This window comes from Macaca thibetana, chromosome 7 (genome assembly GCF_024542745.1).
Source record: "Macaca thibetana thibetana isolate TM-01 chromosome 7, ASM2454274v1, whole genome shotgun sequence".
NCBI classification, from domain to species: domain Eukaryota; kingdom Metazoa; phylum Chordata; class Mammalia; order Primates; family Cercopithecidae; genus Macaca; species Macaca thibetana.
Window position 1 is genome coordinate 54,657,215 of NC_065584.1, and position 19,858 is coordinate 54,677,072.

At 36.5% G+C, this 19,858-nt stretch overlaps 1 protein-coding gene across 7 annotated transcripts in view; it reads left to right on the forward strand.

Moving 5' to 3' along the window:
- Positions 1-16,730, forward strand: part of DDHD1 (DDHD domain containing 1) — a 119,924-nt gene extending 103,194 nt beyond the window's left edge. For 4 of the 7 annotated variants that reach the window (XM_050800080.1, XM_050800084.1, XM_050800082.1 and 1 more), the window contains 5 exons: positions 1,830-1,979; positions 4,850-5,102; positions 6,121-6,312; positions 8,821-8,904; positions 13,747-16,730. In XM_050800080.1, the coding sequence (XP_050656037.1) occupies positions 1,830-1,979; positions 4,850-5,102; positions 6,121-6,312; positions 8,821-8,904; positions 13,747-13,928 (861 nt within the window). In that variant the 3' untranslated portion in view covers positions 13,929-16,730. The remainder of the gene's footprint in view (positions 1-1,829; positions 1,980-4,849; positions 5,103-6,120; positions 6,313-8,820; positions 8,905-13,746) is intronic. The other 3 variants (XM_050800083.1, XM_050800086.1, XM_050800087.1) reach the window with 1 other exon arrangement.
- Positions 16,731-19,858: the final 3,128 nt, after the last annotated feature.

Here is a 19,858-nt window from a genome sequence, read left to right on the forward strand (position 1 = left end):
GAGTCAGAACAAGGACAGTAAGAGAGCAGGAATAGCTAGAAATAATCAACTTGTATTTGATATGGGCATTGGGAAGCTTTGCAGGATTTTTAAGTATCATAATTACCTGATGAAAGCAGTGTTTTAGGAAAATGTGGCAGAAGTGTCAGCATTGACTAGACTATCGGAAAGGACATACCCTGTAGCTGAATAACAAATAACTTGTTTGCAGTGTTAAGTGGGAAATGTCATAAGTTTCCTAATACTCATTTCTTGTTGAATATTTGCTCATGTCTAGTATACTATATTACCTCTTCTTGAAATGTGTTTCTTTTATCACAAGAACTTAACACACAGGTTAAGATGTGGAATGATGCAGAAATTGCTTTAAAACATGAGGAGTTTTTTAATTGAATCTATCTCCATTACTTACAAAGTGTTTAAGATATATATATATACACACACACACATGCACACACACACACACACCATACATTTAAAACCATATGGTAAGTTATAACATATTTTTAAAAGCCATAAGAGTATGGTCTTTGGAGTAATCCCATTGTAGAATTTGAGTTTCATCTCTACCATCATTATTATTTTTTTTTTTTTTTGAGACGGAGTCTTGCCCTGTCACCCAGGCTGGAGTGCAGTGGCGTGATCTTGGCTCACTGCAACCTCTGCCTCTCCAGTTCAAGCGATTCTCCTGCCTCAGCCTCCTGAGTAGCTGGTTTTACAGGCGCCTGCCACCACGCCCAGCTAATTTTTGTATTTTTAGTAGAGATGGGGTTTCACCATGTTGGCTAGGCTGGTCTCGAACTCCTGATCTTGTGATCCACCCACTTCGGCCTCCCAAAGTGCTGGGATTACAAGTGTGAGCCACCGCACCCAGCCTATCAGACTTTTTATTCTCAAAAATAAACCAGGTTATAGCCGGGCACCGTGGCTCATGCCTGTAATCCCAGCACTTTGGGAGGCCGAGGCCAGCGGATCACGAGGTCAGGAGATCGAGACTATCCTAACTAATACGGTAAAACCCTGTCTCTACTAAAAATACAAAAAAAAAAAATTAGCCGGGCTCGGTGGAGGGCGCCTGTGGTCCCAGCTACTCGGGAGGCTGAGGCAGGAGAACAGCGTGAACCCTGGAGGCGGAGCTTGCAGTGAGCTGAGATTGCACCACCACTGCACTCCAGCCTGAGTGACAGAGCGAGACTCCGTCTCAAAAAATAATAATGAAATAAAATAAACCAAATTATTTCCCTCTTGGTTTTAGTTCATTTGGTTCTCAGTCTGGAATGTTATTCTTTCCAGCACCAATATCCAGCCTCAGCTGTAGAAAACTTTTTCGTCTTTTACTGGCCAATGCAAATGCTACCTCCTCTGTAAAGCCTTCAAAGTTGGAATTATTTTTTTCACTCTCTTAAAGCATTCTTTCCCTCTGTTATGCACATATTTTATTCTGCTTTACCCACAGGACTGTAAACTTTGGGTGCAGAAGCTGTGCCTTATTGGTCTTTATATCCATCACAGCACCTAGCGTATTACTTCGCACAAAGTAGTACCTCAATAAATATTTGATTAGTGTATACAAATATTTAAGAAAATGATCCTTATCTTCCTTGTATTCAGCTTGTGTTAGATTTAAAGATAATGAAGTATCTCATGGAAATAGATTATTCTAGAATGGTTAAGGGGTAGCAGAGCCCATCTGGATAACTCTTATTAAAAATGAATATACTCAGAGATAATTTTATTATTTGTATTTTGCCATATATTGTCATGCCCAAATTTTGTTGAAAAATAACACTTCACCATTTTTAAACTTTAAGATGACTTTATCATTTTAGGTTGAGAATTTCTTCTGTATGGGATCCCCATTAGCAGTTTTCTTGGCGTTGCGTGGCATCCGCCCAGGAAATACTGGAAGTCAAGACCATATTTTGCCTAGAGAGATTTGTAACCGGTTACTAAATATTTTTCATCCTACAGATCCAGTGGTGAGTTGCAATATAGACTCTTTTTCTCAATGTCAAATTGTTCCTAAAAAGAATCTATCAGCTGTGGCTCACGCCTGTAGTCCCAGCACTTTGGGAGGCTGAGGTGGGCAGATCACCAGAGGTCGGGAGTTCAAGACCAGCCTGACCAACATGGCGAAACCTCGTCTCTACTAAAAATACAAAAAATTAGCTGGGCATGGTAGTGCGTGCCTGTAAGGCAGGAGAATCACTTGAACCTGAGAGGTGGGGGTTAGAATGAGCCAGGATCATGCCACTGCACTCCCGCTTGGGTGACAGAGTAGTGAGACTCCATCTCAAAAAAAAAAAAAAAAAGCCAGGCGTGGTGTTCATGGCTATAATCCCAACACTTTGGGAGGCCAAGGCAGGCGGATTGCCTGAGCTCAAGTTCAAGACTAGCCTGGGCAACATGGTGAAACTTCGTCTCTACTAAAATACAAAAAATTAGCTGGGCAAGGCTGTAATCCCAGCTGCTCAGGAGGCTGAGGCAATAGTATCGCTTAAACCTGGGATGCAGAAGTTGCGATTAGCTGAGATTGTGCCACTGCACTCCAGCCTGGGCAACACAGTGAGACTCCATCTCCAAAAAATAAAAATCTATCTAAGACATCTTACAAGGTGCCATGGAATTAATGAATAACACTTCATTTATCTGATTATTAAACGTGTGTTTTGGTTAATTTAGAGCTCATGAGATAAAATACCTTAGAGATGGTCTGGTTATGTTGCATTTGTAATACAAGAACATAATGTAAAAATATTATTCCCAAACAATTAATACAAGAGACAGGAGTCTACTGGACTTTCAAACCTTAACCAATTGTAATACCAGTAACCTAGAAACCATAAATCTTAAAAATCCTGCTCTAAATACTTTTTTTATCTAAAATATGCTACAATATTGGAATGTGTTTTGTAGGCTCTCTGAAAAATGAAAATATTCAAATATTAAACATCAAAATAAAACTTTATTATAGCCTAATAGAATTGTAAAATGTTGGATTTTTCTATTCTCTATTATGTTTATGCTGTAAATATTTTTTTTAATGGAAGAACCTTGCATCCTGGTAAACAGTGTAATGCCAAGTAAGATTTTTAAACAAGAAAAATGTCCCCTTAAAACTTCTTTGGGACAAGGCTGGTTTAACTGAATATTAAACTATTTTAAATAGCATTTATTCTCTGAAAAAATAGCTTTATATAATTGTGGAAAGTCTTTTAAAGGATCCTTTTAGCTAGTACCAAATAAATATAACATTGACTAACCATTTGAATTTTAGAAAATCTCCCATATAAAGACTTACAACTGCTATATAACTTCACTGAACTGGAAGTTTAATATAAGATTCAAATACAAACTGCACAATCCTGGCCAAGTTATTTCTGAGACTGTATCTTATCAGTATGATGTAGATAATAATATTTTGCCTTCTAGGATTGTTAGGATTAAGTAAAATATATATATACACCCAGCTAGACAATAAGCATTTCATTAACATATACTCATTTTATTCATGGTCTCATAACTTGAAAGTGAATTTCAGTCCATAGGTCTGCTCTGAGCCCTGTCCTTTGTATATCTTAAACTTTGTTGTAACGTTAAAGAAGGGTTCCAAACTCATACATTTTTATTATTCATTTTATACTTTCTCTGTGATTTTTTTAAAAATTAATACTTTGTTAAATAGTTTATGTCAGAAAGGTGCAAGGCAGTTTTTACAAATGTTATCTGTTCTTTCTCACATCTCTGTAAGAAAGGAAGTGTTGGCCAGGCGCCGTGGCTCACGCCTGTAACCCCAGCACTTTGAGAGGCCGAGGTGGGCGGATTACGAGGTCAGGAGATCGAGACCATCCTGGCTAACATGGTGAAACCCCGTCTCTACTAAAAATACAAAAAAAAAATTAGCGGGGCATGGTGGTGGGCGCCTGTAGTCCCAGCTATTCGGGAGGCTGAGGCAGGAGAATGGCGTGAACCCGGGAACGGAGGTTGCAGTGAGCCGAGATCGCACCACTGCACTCCAGCCTGGGCGACAGAGTGAGACTCCATCACAAAAAAAAAAAAAGAGAGGTGATGTTACCTCCTTTCTACATCTCAGGAAACTAAGGGCTCTGAGACCTAGTGACTTGACAAGCATCATGCGATTAATAAGTGACAGAGGCCGGGCACAGTGGCTCGTGCCTGTTATCCCAACACTTTGGGAGGTTGAGGTGGGAGGATTGCCTGAGCCCAGGAGTTCGAGACCAGTCTGGGCACCATAGTGAGACCCTATCTCCATCTTAAAAAATAAAATTTTTGAAAAATATAAATTAAAAAGTAAGTGGTAGAAGCCAGAATATGAATTGGGGGATGCCGATGCCATATCCATTGCCTTTTCTGCTGTCTCATCGCTACTTCACATCAGACAGATGCTCTTATGTTGGCATCTGATTTATGCTGTTACTATATCAATCTATTTTAAAATAGAGCTAAGGGTAGAGCTTAAATAGAGCTCCTAAAATATTAAAAATTGGCTTTGTTTGCTGTTTCCCAGGATTACCATCTACTACTTCAACTTTGCTCATGAGACTAAATAAATCTAATTGTTACATGATATCAGAACATAATAAAAATATTTCTCTGAAAAATTAATTGATAGACATTATTAGCCTAGACTGTTTTTCATAATCTCATCATTAGACCAACTGTATATTAACAGTGAACAAATAGAAATACATGTTTGAAATAACTATTGTTTTTTAATTAAATTCCGTCTCTGAGGCTTACATAGCATGCAGTAGAGTAAGAACAGTTTATTAAAATCCAAGCATTGTGCTTTAACGCTGTGTTTCTTCGAATTTTTTTTTTAATCAAGGCTTATAGATTAGAACCATTAATACTGAAACACTACAGCAACATTTCACCTGTCCAGATCCACTGGTACAATACTTCAAATCCTCTACCTTATGAACATATGAAGCCAAGCTTTCTCAACCCAGCTAAAGAACCTACCTCAGTTTCAGAGAATGAAGGCATTTCAACCATACCAAGCCCCGTGACCTCACCAGTCTTGTCCCGCCGACACTATGGAGAATCTATAACAAATATAGGCAAAGCAAGCATACTAGGTAATTTATCTTAAGTATTCCTTATCTATGCATATAAGCACTTTTATAGACATAAAGTTTGGGGAACTAGAAGCATTCTATGTATTAGGAAACTCCCAATAGTTAATCCCTGTGTCTAGAGTTAACTACCCTCCCAATGTTCATATTTGAGGCCCAAAAAGCTCAAAGGTCTCTGATTAGATCAGATCTTATAGTTTTAGAACATGAGATAGCTGGATGGACAGTAAAAGCTGTTCTAAGTTCCTCGTTTTAATCTTGATCCTACCACTTGCTGCGAGATCTTGAACAAATAATATAGTTTTTAATGCTCTACTTGCTCATCTGTGAAATAAGAAAGCACTTGTATTAGAGGGTGCGCCTACCAACCAGTTCTCTGATCTATTCTAAAAGTCTCTCAAACTATGTGATTCCTGAGGGCAACAAGGATGTTTAATTTTTCTTTGAATGATCTCCAGTACTAGCACAGTGTTTGGCTGTATCACTGGAACTGGATTATGTGCTATTTGAATCTATCCATTGCCTTTGGTTACAAGTTGCCTTAATATAAAGTCCCACAAGGTGGCACTATAAATAGGCTGTATCTGCTGGACTCTTTTGCTGTTTCACTTTCTCATATTAATACATTGTTGATGGCTTTTTCTTACATATCCATTTAAATTCAGTAGTAAGTATATCAATAGTAAATCTATACTCATATCAATAGCATGGTTCTTTTATTAAAGATTTTAATCTTGCCAAATATTTTAATAAACCATGATCACTTGAATAAAATAGAATCTTGATTCCTTTGTTTATATATTCCTATGTTATATTCCTAGAGCTTATACAACTGTCTTTCTATTCACCATTTTTATTTAGAAACCTGCAATATAAGTTATAATTTTCTTATGTTCCCACCCTGGAAAAACATGACTAGGGTTTGATCCCTCTGCCAGTTGGCTGTAATTATGGGTGGTGCTCTTTAGCTTAGCGTGTGGTGTAATTCAACAGAATGACTACCCTGCTTTGTGAAATACAGGGGCTGCTAGCATTGGAAAGGGACTTGGAGGAATGTTGTTCTCAAGATTTGGACGTTCATCTACAACACCGTCATCTGAAACATCAAAAGACTCAATGGAAGATGAGAAGAAACCAGTCGCCTCACCTTCTGCTACCACCGTGGCAACACAGACCCTTCCACATAGCAGTTCTGGCTTCCTTGATTCTGCATGTTAGTTCATACATTATTTCCTTAAGTTTATACTGTATCTTTTAAAACTTGGGGAGGGCAGGGGGGAGGTATAAGATATTAATACTAGCTAGTCAACTCTAAGATCTAAAGTGTGCCTTAGCTTTGAAAGAAAAAAATGCTTTCCTTCTGCTTATATTTTTAACAGTAATTTGCAGGAAAATGCAGTTTTACTTTCTGCATTGGTGGATTAATAGAATATTAATAATTAGGGCCTTGTGGCACAGGGTCTTAAACATCAAACATAAAACAAATCTCTTTAGGGTAAGTACCCCCTGAAGTTCATAAAGTAGATTCTTACTAATATGATCTTCTCAGTCTCAAAAATCATGTAATTATTGCTTTAGATCTGTGCGGTATCTGGTCTTGAGACTTTAAAAACTGCTATACCAAAGTCATCCTGCTTCTATTCAAAGCTTAGAAATTTTATTGGATCTGCTGAATGGCTTCCAATTCTATCCCAGTTACCTAGTGTAAAGCAGATATTGAAAAAATGAGTAAATAAATGGATAGTTATGTTGGACTTAGCATTATAATGGATCTTTATTTAAGCTTTCTCCAGTGGACTTATAAAGTTTGAAATGTTGAGTAGTTGTGAAACACTAATACACTTAGTATATATTTACTTCCAAGAGTCTGAACTTCAAGATTATTTTTAGGTGTCTAGTAAAATAAAACTAAAACATCAAGTCCTATTTTTTCATCGACACCTATAAAGAAATATAAATTCTGAAACTAGCTACTCCTTTTCTGTAACTATAGCAGGGAGAAAACTTTTCTTTCTCTAGAAATTTTTTAACAGATTATATTTGTTACTTATCATGTTGTGTTCTTACTGTGTCTGCTACTCTAAATTGTAAAATGATGGCATTCATTGCCATCCATCCTTAGAAAGTTCAGGTGTGACACTCCTAGAGGCTAATTCTTCCATAGTCAACTCCACTCCAGGATGAATTATTAATAGGGTTGAACATTCCTACTTGGGGAACAGCATTTTTAATTTAATTCTATCTGTGCCAGACTCGGTATCTAAAATTTTATAGTTGCAAGTCTGGAAAATTCTTTTTTAGACTTTGATATTTGCATTAAATATATTTTAGTTTTCCTATAAGAGTTCTCATACTATTTCTGACTTGTTTCTACTTAATATCAAAAATGTGACTGTGAAAATACAAAATTCTGTTGTGACATGCAGATGTCAAGAAAACTCTAACTCCTGAGAAAAATTAATTTCAAAGAATTTTGTAAGGTAGCAGATAAAAAGTCATGGTTTTCTGTAATGTCATTAATACACAACAGTAGTGCTGGTAAACATAGAGTGAGGGAGGGAGCAAGAAGAACAGGGGTTTAACCCCCCAGAAAAAGGTAATGAAAGCTTATATATAGAATCTATAGGATCTGAGGGAATAAAACCTTTTTAGTTTTTTTTTTTTCTGTTTAACGTCGTAATTTCAAAATAATAGAGAAACACCCAGTTTTTTCTTCCAGAACAGCAGTTAGTAGAAGTGCATAGCTGTATTGCATCTTTTTATTTTGAGAGCTTAACAAAATACATACTATGTCATTCTTACACAAATTCTTTGATAGTCCAGATGGTAAATTTGTTGTCAGCAAGATGCAATGTGAAGTAATCATTGAGTCTTACACATATTCATATATTACCCATACTTAACATATTATACATATTACACATACTCATCTCTAGATATAGATATAACTATTAAAATTAGACTATTAATTATAATAAGATTCTGCCTTTTAAATCCTATTCCCAAGATTTGCTTTACTAATTATTTGGCTTGCTTCAATAACGCAATCTGTGTAATCATCATAATTTCTCGTCGTTTAAGTGCTGTGTCTTGGCTATATCGTGCAAATCATAAAACTTTTCTTCATTAAATCTTCTTTCTGAAATGTGGTCATTGTAATTAGGTGATTCTGACTTCCCTCCTTCCTTCTACTTACATTGGTTGCCTCATTTCTTCTAGATAACCTTTATTCTGAAGCTACCGACTTTGATTCACTTGCTATTTGAGGGTAAAATGGGGCACAAGCTTAGAATTCATGATCTGTTTCTTTATGTGAAGAATGAGTGTTGTCAATTGAAACCTATTTTATTTTCATCCAGTTGAAGCATCTTACATAGCTATTCTTCATTTCTTTTGAAAAGTCTAGACTTCTTTTCTAACATATAATGCAAAGATCTGTTTCTTTTAGCATTGTTTTGCAACTAGGTTAGGAACTAAATTAGCTACGAATTTGGGGAATATCTGGGTGTTAACATATTATGAGATTATATTTCAAGTTACTTATGCATACATTTTCCATGAAAGAGCTCCTTACAAAAATTTAGATGTGTACGACTTTATGTGTGCTAGATTTAGTCAACTTATTTGGGAGTGGTGTTCTAACTTTTGGCCACTACATCATTGGAGGCCATTTTTAATCATCAGCTAACGCTTTACAGCATCTTGTGTTTTTTTTTCACAGATTTCAGACTTCAAGAATCGTTCTTTAATCTCCCACAACTTCTTTTTCCGGAAAATGTAATGCAGAATAAAGATAATGCCCTCGGTATGGTATATGTCAGGAATAGCATTCAGAATACTATAAAAATGATCTACTTAGAGTTCTTCTGCTCATTGAAAAATTGGATCAGTTCTTCTATGAGATCAGCTTCAGTGTTACCATTATAGACTATTTTATGTGTATTTTCTTCCCATATGTTCTAATCTTAAATGGTAGTGGTTCTAAAACCTGAAAATTGAGTAGCCACTTAATGTGCTAAAGTATACTCATGTATACTTCTACAAAGAAGGAACCTGAAGAAAAGCATAAGGTCATTTTCTTTCTTCTTTATTGTCCTAAAGGCTCCAAAGAGGTTTGCTATTTCTTTTCATTTAATACATTTAGATATAAAAGGGTTTCTAATAGTACAAAGAATGTAATCATTCTTGGTTATTTCAGGTATCAGTAAATTTACCACTTAGCGTTGTAGGTATGTCATAGCTGATTGCTTTCAACACAGATATTTAATGTAGTTTAGGGGAGTACATTCACTTTAAAAAACAGTATTCTTAGATGTAAGAGATATTTTTAATCTCTTAATTTTCAGTATATTCTAAATGTATCACTATGGATTAACTTTAGCAGTTTAAAATTATTTTTATGACGGACTTCTGATTCCTTTTTCCACAGCTTCTCTTTTTTAAAAAAAAAAAATACTGGATTTTGTCTTTGACAAATCACGTTACAGCATTTTGCCGTTTGTTTGGTTGTTTTTTTTTTTTTTAATGTTTTAACCACATCTCATTTTACAGTTTCTTTATTTGATCACCAATTTTCATAAATTTTTTTCAATTAAAAAAAAAAACTCTTTTACTACTTCAGTTTGTGTTGATCTAACTCAGTGAATTCCCCTTAAGAAATTATCTTACGTAAGTGCTCTCTCTGGTCTCTGCCCAAGCCAGCCTCTTTCATAAAGAAAGAATTTTATTTATGTTGTTTGCATTTTTGGTTGGAGAAAGGAAAATTAATTCACTTATATATTTGTCCTGCAACCAAGTAGCCCATATATCCAATATCTCAAAACCATCCTACCTAGCTACCTAAGCAGTTAAACCTGTAATCATAACTACACAAAATTATTCTGGTGGTAATATCTATATGGCTTCTTTTTGCACTTCCTGTTTTTATTCACTCAACAATTGTTTACTTCACTGTTTACCTTGAGCCAAGAGACCATGGTAATCACTAGAAAAGATAAGATGAAACAAATTTCAATTCTGCCTATAAAGATGCTAGTGTGAAAATTATCTATTTTCTAGAGAGCATAAACTCTAGTAGGGAAGGTAGATAACTGCATAAGTAATTATCATATATGGTAGAATGTGATGAACCACAAAACAGAGGTATACTAAAGGACTCTCAGTTCTAAGGAATGAAAGATTGCTTTCACCTGGAGAAAGGTCTCAATCATTCATACGGAGAAATGAATGGCTAGATTTGTTGGACCCTTCACAATTTGGTTTGACAAAATTTTCTAGTCAAAGTCAGAACTACTCTGTTTTAATCATTCCTGGTTTTTCTCAAGAAAACTAACATATTTCCCTTCGTGCCCCATGCTTCCCACCTCTGCGGTTTTACTCATGCTGTTTGTTCTCCCTGCAATGTCTTTTCATCTCTACATGTCCAAATCCTCCTCCTTCCAGAGAGCCTTTTATGATTTCTCCAGGTGAAAGCCATCTTTCATTCCTTAGAACAGAGAGTCCTTCACTGTATCTCTGCTTTGTGGTTCATCACATTCTACCATATATTATAATTACTAATTATATGTCTGTTGACAAGCCTTGTGCACACAATAATTCTCTGATGAAAGCACACTACTGATGACACTTGACCTTCACACTATGGAGATTCCTTGATTGTCAAGCACTTCCACATGGAATGTGGCAGATACTCTACTTTGGAGAACAGGGAAAGAAATAAGCCCATGTATGTGACACCCCAGAAAGAAAATAATCCATGTTTTAAAACAGTTTAAGCAGAGTTGATGATTGTTTAAAAACACAGTTTCTTTTCTCATTTTTACTTCTCTTCAACTGTTTAGAAACCTGATTCTTTTTTTTATGGATAGAGAAATTCTGTCACTTGGGCATTCCAGAGAGAAAAAGGAGTGATGATTTTATGTTCTCCTTTTTTTTTTTTTTTTTTTTTTTTTTTTTTTGACCTAGCTCAGCTAGAGAAAGCAGGGAAGAACTACCAACCTGTATGACAACACCCATTCTTGAGATGGTAATAATGAGAAAGTAGGTCCTAGGCTACTCCATGTAGATTTGAGTCTACTTTGGCCAAGAGCTGATCTCACAACACATATAGAATGGTGCTGCCAGATAGACCCTCACTCCCTTGGGAACTCCATGATCTACCTGAGAGAGAGAAAAGATGGAACATAGGCCCACCTAGTTTCATCCATCCACCTGTATAACCAACATACATGTGAGGTCCCCTGCACTGACAGCCAGACTGCCTGGAATAAACTTCTTCAGGGAGGACAAGAAACTGAAACAGGTTCATCAAGTACAAGCTAGCTTCCTAATACCCATTTTGATGGAGACAACCTATAGATAAGTATAGAAGGATAGAGGGAGCCAATCTGGTTAGTGACACCGAGTAAAGTCCCTTTAAGTGATAAAATGATACGGGCACATAATATAGGACAAGAATGAAATTTAACATTTGAGTGTCTACTCAAAGGCAGTGTTGTAAGACAGTAATAGCACATTAAGAAGAATTTCAGGAACATAAAATCAAAGTGGAGCCAAATAACATGTGTTATAAACAGGAAATATCTTCCTTTCTTTGACTTAAAAAACAGAACTATAACTGAAAAGTGTTGGACTAGGAAAACATTATGGAGTGGCATTTGAAAGTGAATTCTTAAAAATTATAACTTTGTGGTCTTCACTAATATTAACACATTTCCCATCTGTTTTTCATCTTCTTTTTCCTTTGTAATTCATCTTGACTCATCTTCATTGTGCTTGAGCATTCCAGTTTCTTGTTCTATTTTTATCTTCCTGTCTGTTGTGTCAGAATGTACCTACAAATCTAATACAAATGTCCCATGGAATACAAAAGATTAGGACATTTACTAACTCACTAGTCCACATGGATTTCAGCTATTTCTGACTTGTTATTGATTAGCTTATTGTAATTTAAATTTTAAAATGCAGTCCAGGCCAGGCACAGTAGCTCACGCCTGTAATCCCAGCACTTTGGGAGGCTGAGGCAGGTGGATCACAAGGTCAGGAGTTCAAGACCATCCTGGTCAACATAGTGAAACCCCATCTCTACTAAAAATACAAAAAAATTAGCCGGGTGTGGTGGCGGGCACCTGTAATCCTAGCTACTTGGGAGGCTGAGGCCGGAGAATCACTTGAACCCGGGAGAGGGAGGTTTCAGTGAGCAAAGATTGTGCCACTGCATTCCAGCCTGGGTGACAGTGCGAGACTCTGTAAAAAAAAGCAGCCCAAAAAACTTAGTAAAAATCCCAGGTCAATGTATTTCACAAGTATTTTATAACCTAATTGGTATTTATACCACTTAAGTGTAAACCTTCTCTGAAAATGTGTAGCTAGATTTATGAACATACCTTGTAAGAAGAGCATAATTGAACAGAAAAATAACAACTGTGTAAGCATTTTTAAATTACCAAATGGTATTTTCACAAAATACCTATTTAAAATAAGCATTAACTAAGCATTTATATGAAGTATTTCCCTAGAGTATTATGATTTCCTATATATGATTGCCAAATTCCCATTATAAATCAAAACCCAACTTTTTCTCCAATCTCCTTCTTAATTTGTGCCAGTTTTACTCTTAAAATCCTTGTGGTGCTTGTTCAGGGGCAGACTTTACAGTGTCTGGTTGGTAACGATTTGAGTATTTTTGTTTTGTTTGTAACATAGACCCTTCAGAACACTGTATGGCTTATTAACAGTCTTAAAGGAATTCCTAAAGATCAAGATGTCATTTTTCTTAAGTGTTTATCTCTAAGGATTTATTAAATGAGTTCGCTGAAATTATCTTAGAGCCTTGATTTATTAAGGTGATTTTTCTCTAACAGGTATTGCAAAGACTTTCTGTGGGTTTTAGAAAATAGTTGATTGAATTCACTGAATTGTTTGTGGACAGCAGTGTTACAAGCAAAGTCCTTCCTCCCAAGAATCACCACTGCTCCTCCCCGTTTAACTTTCCCAGCCACCCTGCATGTTCTTCTTTTGTTGAACAAACACTTAATGAGCATTTGTATGTCCCAGGCACATGTTAGACCCTGCTGATTGGATGGAGACTAGGGTTTATGGGGGTTGCCTGTGAGGCATTCAGCCTAGTAGAGAAGAAAGCATTCTAGGACTGTACACAGATGGTTATCTTCTAACATATCCCCCACACAACCAGTGGATATATAGGGCCTCCCTAAGGAGGAGATTGAATGATCTCTTGCACTCCCACGGGCATTATTGCGTGTAAGCCTGGCCCATAAATCTTCAAGAGGGGTGTTTTCCTTATTTTACAGATTAGGCACAAGGATTAAATGGTAATGCCAAGTTTTGAAAGCAATATTTTTAACTCTGAAAATATTCTATGATATACCAAGTGATTTTTTTTGTCTTCCTTTATTATTTCATATTAACTTTAGCATACAAAGGAAAGAACTTCACAAATAGAATCCTATACTACTGAGACTCTTTTAAGTGTTTTTCTTATAAGATGATAATGGAAAGTCACTTTTTAAAAAAGTGACAGAATCACTTCTATTTAGCTAAATTTTTACTCTCAACTCTAGTAAGTCTATATAGAACATATTTTATTGTAATCTGTATTCATTTGTTTAACTTCTTTTCTTTTTAGTGGAGTTGGATCACAGGATTGATTTTGAACTCAGAGAAGGCCTTGTGGAGAGCCGTTATTGGTCAGCTGTCACGTCGCATACTGCCTATTGGTCATCTTTGGATGTTGCCCTTTTTCTTTTAACCTTCATGTACAAACATGAGCACGATAATGATGCAAAACCCAATTTAGATCCAATCTGAACTCTCGAAGGACATGAATGGCCTAAAACTGATTTTTTTTTCCTGTTAAAATGTGTGTGTCAAGATATGGAGATTTCAGGGTTAAAGTATATTTTAGTTTTGTTTAGGGCAACAGATATTTGAATTTAAAAGCACTTTATTTAAAAAAAAAAAAAGTTTTCAGTTCTGAAGAAGTTATTTACAGTTTCTATCATTCTAATTATGAGTCTGACAAAACCTTCTCCAGAGAATCAAGCAAGACCTGGATGTGAAGAAGGTTTGGGTAAACTGCATGTAAAGGCTACAAATCACAATCTGATTCCTCCCAAATATAAAGGCATATGGAACATAATGTATTAACCAAAGTATGTTATAAATTAAAAATGATCAAGGTTCAGCATATTCTATATGGAGATCGCAAGGTGGTATCATTGTTTTAGATTTCTATGAAGGCTTTCATTTTTACATCCCTTTGAAAAAATATAACAGATTTAAAATGTTTTGAATTTAGCTTGTTTAGGAAAAACTAATGCTTAAAACAATATTTGAACTACTGTATTTATAATTTATTACCTCTAATTGCTTTATTTCAATGTATGAGACATGACTTTTAATGTTTGCTTTGAACATAATTTAAGAACCAGATTTATTTTCTATAGTGTTAAACCCTTTTTTCTCAGAACTCCATCTTTGTACTCTTCAGATGAATATATAGACACTGTGGCATACATTATTTTCTTTTTTCATTAAAAACTTATGGCTTCATACAACACTAGTTCAATTTTTTAAATAAACTTTTTATTATGTTACATGTACTTCAGGGAAAGCTAAAGTTTCTCTAAACTTGACACAGAGTACTCCATAATGGGTACATTTCATTAGCTTTATTAGAAAACTAGTAAATGCTTTTGAATAGGTAGTATGACAGCTGTTTTAAATGTGCAAACATTTGTGTGCCAAACAACATATATGAAGGAATGGGATGCCACTAACTAGTGCACATTGTTTCTAAATGTGCCATTGAGACACAAGGCACAGTAAGTCAGGATTCTGAGGCATTGGAAGGGTTTTCTTCAGCTGTAATTGTTTCCACAGTGCTTTTCATCTGAGGGGCTCAAAGTTTAAGAGGAGTACATTCAATAACCCATGTACTAGCTCCTTGAGGTAAGTAAATAAATCTTGTTCTCATGTTACATGTTAATACACCAAGGCACCAAAACATTTAAAGTGCCTTGAATTAGATTACATCACAAATCAGAAAAGCTTGGATTGGGCTGGTCACCGTGGCTCACGCCTGTAATCCTAACACTTTGGGAGGCCAAGGTGGGAGGATCACTTGAGCCCAGGATTTCAAGACCAGCTTGGGCAACATAGTGAGACCCCCTTCTCTGCAAAAAATGACAAAAATTAGCCACTTGTAGTGGTGTACACCTGTAGTCCCAGCTACTCGAGATGCTGAGGCGGGAGGATCACCCGAGCCCAAAAGTTCGAAGCTGCAGTGAGCTCTGATCGCACCAATGCACTCCAGCCTGGGTGACAGAGCCAGACCCTGTCTCTAAAAAACAAAGAAAAGCTTGGGTTGAAGCCAGACCATACTCTTTTATATGCTGTTCAATGACTTAATTCACATGTGATCTTTAGTAGTTTGCAAACAATAATAACAGAAGTTGCAATTCATAATTAGGATAAATGACCATGAACCCAGTGTTTCCCTGCTTGATTTCTAGGTTCTTGGATTCTCACACAAAAGAGGAGTTACCTAGAGGGGATCAGTAGCCATCCCTGTTGCACACAACCCTCACTTCTGAGTGGTTTCCACTAGGTTCCACTTAAGGTGCTGTCTTTTCTTATCTTGCAAGGAATTGCTTAGCTTCTCAATAATCATTGTCAAACTGGGAGCAAAGTTGGTCAGCTGTATCTCTCACCTCCTCCTTTCTTCATAACATAGTAGAATCTGTGACTTACTTGTAGGTTTTACTTAGCACTTCAGTACTGTTGGCTGCTTTGGCCTTTTGTTGAATTTGCACAACAACATAAAGCACTTGTTTTTAATGTTTAAAAAAAATTCCAAGGCTCCATGACCAAGTATGTGACTCACTAAGAAACCCTTGCTATAAAAGGCTTTTGATGAAATCTTAGCAAAGCTAAAGTAATCTCTAACTTAGAGATTCCTATGAACTCAGGTCATTTTCATAGCCTGTTTATTTTGTAGATCTAATTTAGTTCTCAGGAAAATTAAACTCATGCTATATGACTGTATCGTTAAAGGTACTTGAGCATATGTTGCTGTAGGTGGTATGACACTCAAATGCATAAGAACTTTATGGGATTTATTCGTAACCACTAGAATATGAAGAGCCCTTTTTACCTGAGAAGAGTGAAATTATGTCAAACCTTTTAATTTGATATCACTGAGTAAAAGGTATGTTCCTATAGCCATGGGAATATGCCTGCTTTCTTTTTTTCATATGGAGAAAACAGTCAAATTTAACCATCTGGAGTTTATTTGAATTCTTGGAAAGAGCAATATTCGAAACCTTTTCAAAAATAAGATGTTCTGGACTACTGGATGGATGTTTTGTTTTCAGTTCATTATTTCATCAGTAGAGATGGTGATTTTGGTTTTGTAGTATCCTTGTTTCTGTGTCTGTGCATGTTAATATTGGATGTATTTGTATATACTTAATATACAGACTGTGTGTCATTCTGGCTTGATTAGAAGCTAAGTCAGTTACTGAGTAACATTTTGCAACTTTATTCCAGCAAGTACTAAATCGGCCAAAAAAAGTTTTGTTTTTGATACCATTAAAATTTTATTCTCTATTTTGTGTACATGCTATGATGATTCTCCCGAGTACTGATTAGATCACTGAACTTTAGTTAGGTTCCCAAGAATTATTGACGGTTAGAGTAAGAATGTCTTAGATTAAATCTAGCTTTGTTTTTACTTTAAAATTAGTCTTGCTAAGCCTTATGTTCATACTTTCTTTTCAAGAGTAATTTTGTTTATAATCCAGTGTTACTGTATTTTAGGACACAATTTAAAAATACACTGGATTTTGGCCAGGTGTGGCAGTTCATGCCTGTAATCCCAGCATAGGAGGCCAAGCAGGGAAGACTGCTTGAGCCCAATAGTTGAAGACCAACCTGGACAACATGGTGAAACCCAGTCTCTACAAAAAATACAAAAATTAGCTGGGTGTGTTTTCACACATCTGTGGTCCCAGCTACTGAGGAGGCTGAAGTGGGTAGGATTGAGGGGAGGTAAAGGCTTCAGTGAGCCAAGATTGCACCACTGTACTCCACCTTGGGTGACAGAGCTGAACCCTGTATCAAAAAAATATATGTATATATGTATACACACACACACACACACACACACACTGGATGTTCTCATAACTGCTCTTTTGTATGTGAAGCAAGCCTTAGGAATCTTATGTTTTACTTCTTTCTGTTAAATGGCATCTGTTATGTTTTGAAGTACTCACACTGAACATGCTTCATGCTGAATACTCACACTAAAGGCCTCAGATGTGTAATCATTCATCCTTAGTCTCTTTTTTCTCTCTGTTTCCTCATTGGGAGCTAAAGCATCCTAGTCTACAAGAAACTTAACACACCATACTCCAGCTTTGCATCACCTAACCAGTAGACAAAAGGAAAAGAAATTGTCAGTGCAGTATCAGAGCTGGTGCCTCTGTTCATTCCAGTGTTAGTACATGAGCCCCTTCCAGTGGAATCAGATCAAGCCAAGAAATTTTACTGTAAAGTCTGTAGTAGAAGACAAGTAAATAAATTTCTTTTTGATCAATTAGATTGGTATTTCTCTCTTCTCAGCTAATGAGTAAGGCATGTGGACAATAGAGAAAACTAATTTGAGTGTATGTATTAAAATTGCTCTTCTAAAACAACGTAAGATATTAAAGATCAAGGCAGAGCAAAAAAGAATGTAGCAATCATATGCTAGAAAAAGGGCCGGGCGCGGTGGCTCAAGCCTGTAATCCCAGCACTTTGGGAGGCCGAGACGGGTGGATCATGAGGTCAGGAGATCGAGACCATCCTGGCTAACACGGTGAAACCCCGTCTCTACTAAAAAATGCAAAAAAAACTAGCCGGGTGAGGTGGCGGGCGCCTGTAGTCCCAGCTACTCGGGAGGCTGAGGCAGGAGAATGGCGTGGACCCGGGAGGCGGAGCTTGCAGTGAGCTGAGATCCGGCCACTGCACTCCAGCCTGGGAGACAGAGCGAGACTCCGTCTCAAAAAAAAGAAAAAGAAAAAAAGAAACTAAGTTTTACTAAACTGTGTTTGGGGTAGTTGACCTCTGTAGTTATTCTGAAGTTTTCTATCCCTTATCTGTATTCTTCTGTCATTCCTGTGCCTCAAGGCTCTGCCAGGAATCTGATGGTACTCTGGCTGAACTTAAAACGTAAGAATCTCAAAGGTCTCATTTAGTAAATGTTAGTGCTGAGTTGGTGACAGCCTGGGTTATATACTTTCGGTCTTCAGTAGATGCTTGTGATAGTTTTCAAAGAACTGTAAAATTTCCAGGTTTGTACAGATTTTTAGAGATCATTTAATCCAACCCTGTTATAGTATCATGTCAGCATTTAAATAGCAGTAAAGGTCATGAAAAGTAAAGTGAAGGGCAGCAGACTCCATGAAAGACTAAATACAGCGACAACTGAGGGAAGTAGTAAAGTAAAAAATATTGATGGAATTTTAAAGCTGGAAGGGGCATAGAGACCATTCTTTTCTAAATAATATTCTGCAAATATTAACAGGTGTCATGTCAAAAACTAAGTTTAGGAATTGACAAATTCAAAAATTTCCCTTACAGCAGGGCTTTGGGAGCCTTTGCTACACTAAATGCTCTGTGAATCTATCTAGTGCTGCGTGGGGGCCTCCAAATTTATTTAACCATATTTTTTAATTCGGCATTTACCTAGAGAAATGCTATCACATTTAATTCCTTAATTTTACAGTTTCACCTCCTCATGTGATTCCTTCAGTTGGTAAGTGACCAATTCCACCCTATACAATCACATGGCCAATCAATGACAGAATCAGAATTAGAACCTAGTCCCCTGATTCCCAACTATGTCTTATATCAGACTGTTTCCCCTAATTGATAGGAAACTCCTCCTAAAGGGCAGAAACTGCCTGTCTTCATTTTTGTCCCCCACCCTCCCCTCCACACACACAGCTCTGTAATCTGATCCTTTACTCAACAAGCTGTTAACACATGGCTATAGGCTTGAGTTCCCAGTTGGTCCCTTCTTCCTTCCAGACTCTCATAAGAGTACACTATCAGGTCTGGACAGACTTCCTCTTATGCCTCAGATTCAAAATACCTAGGAAAAAGAAAAAGAAATACAAAACAACAAAAAGAAAATCAAGAAAAAAAATTAAAATGTCCAGGAAATATTTTGTTAGTTTTCTATTCTGGTGACAAATGCAAACTTAAGGAAACAAGTTACACAGTATTAACTAATGTTTAACATTCCTTTCCGTAGTGTTTATGTGTTGGCCTTTTATCAATTCATGACAAATAGGTCACTTCCAAAACTGTTTCAACATAGGTTAACTCAGAAATTTAAATTTTAAGTACTATCCTTTTTGGAGACTACAAGAAGAGTTCTTACTTTTGTGTTTTGTTTTGTTTTTTGGGGTGTGTGTGTGTGTGTGTGTGTGTTCCCCAAAAATAGTCCCTTGGTAGATTGTTAGCGTGAACTTTTCCTCTGCCTTTGTGTTTGAATAGGGGTGGGTGCATGCTTAGTATTGTCTGCTACCTTATGGTTTTTCATTTATATGTAACATGGTACAACTTGCTTCCTCTCCACCCAAGAGTTGTCAGGATATGTTGGGGAATATTCTTTAGGAAGATTACATCTGGTCTTCTGTTGGAGTAAGATGAAAAACAAGTATGTTAACACTCGACCTTTAGTGCTTTCT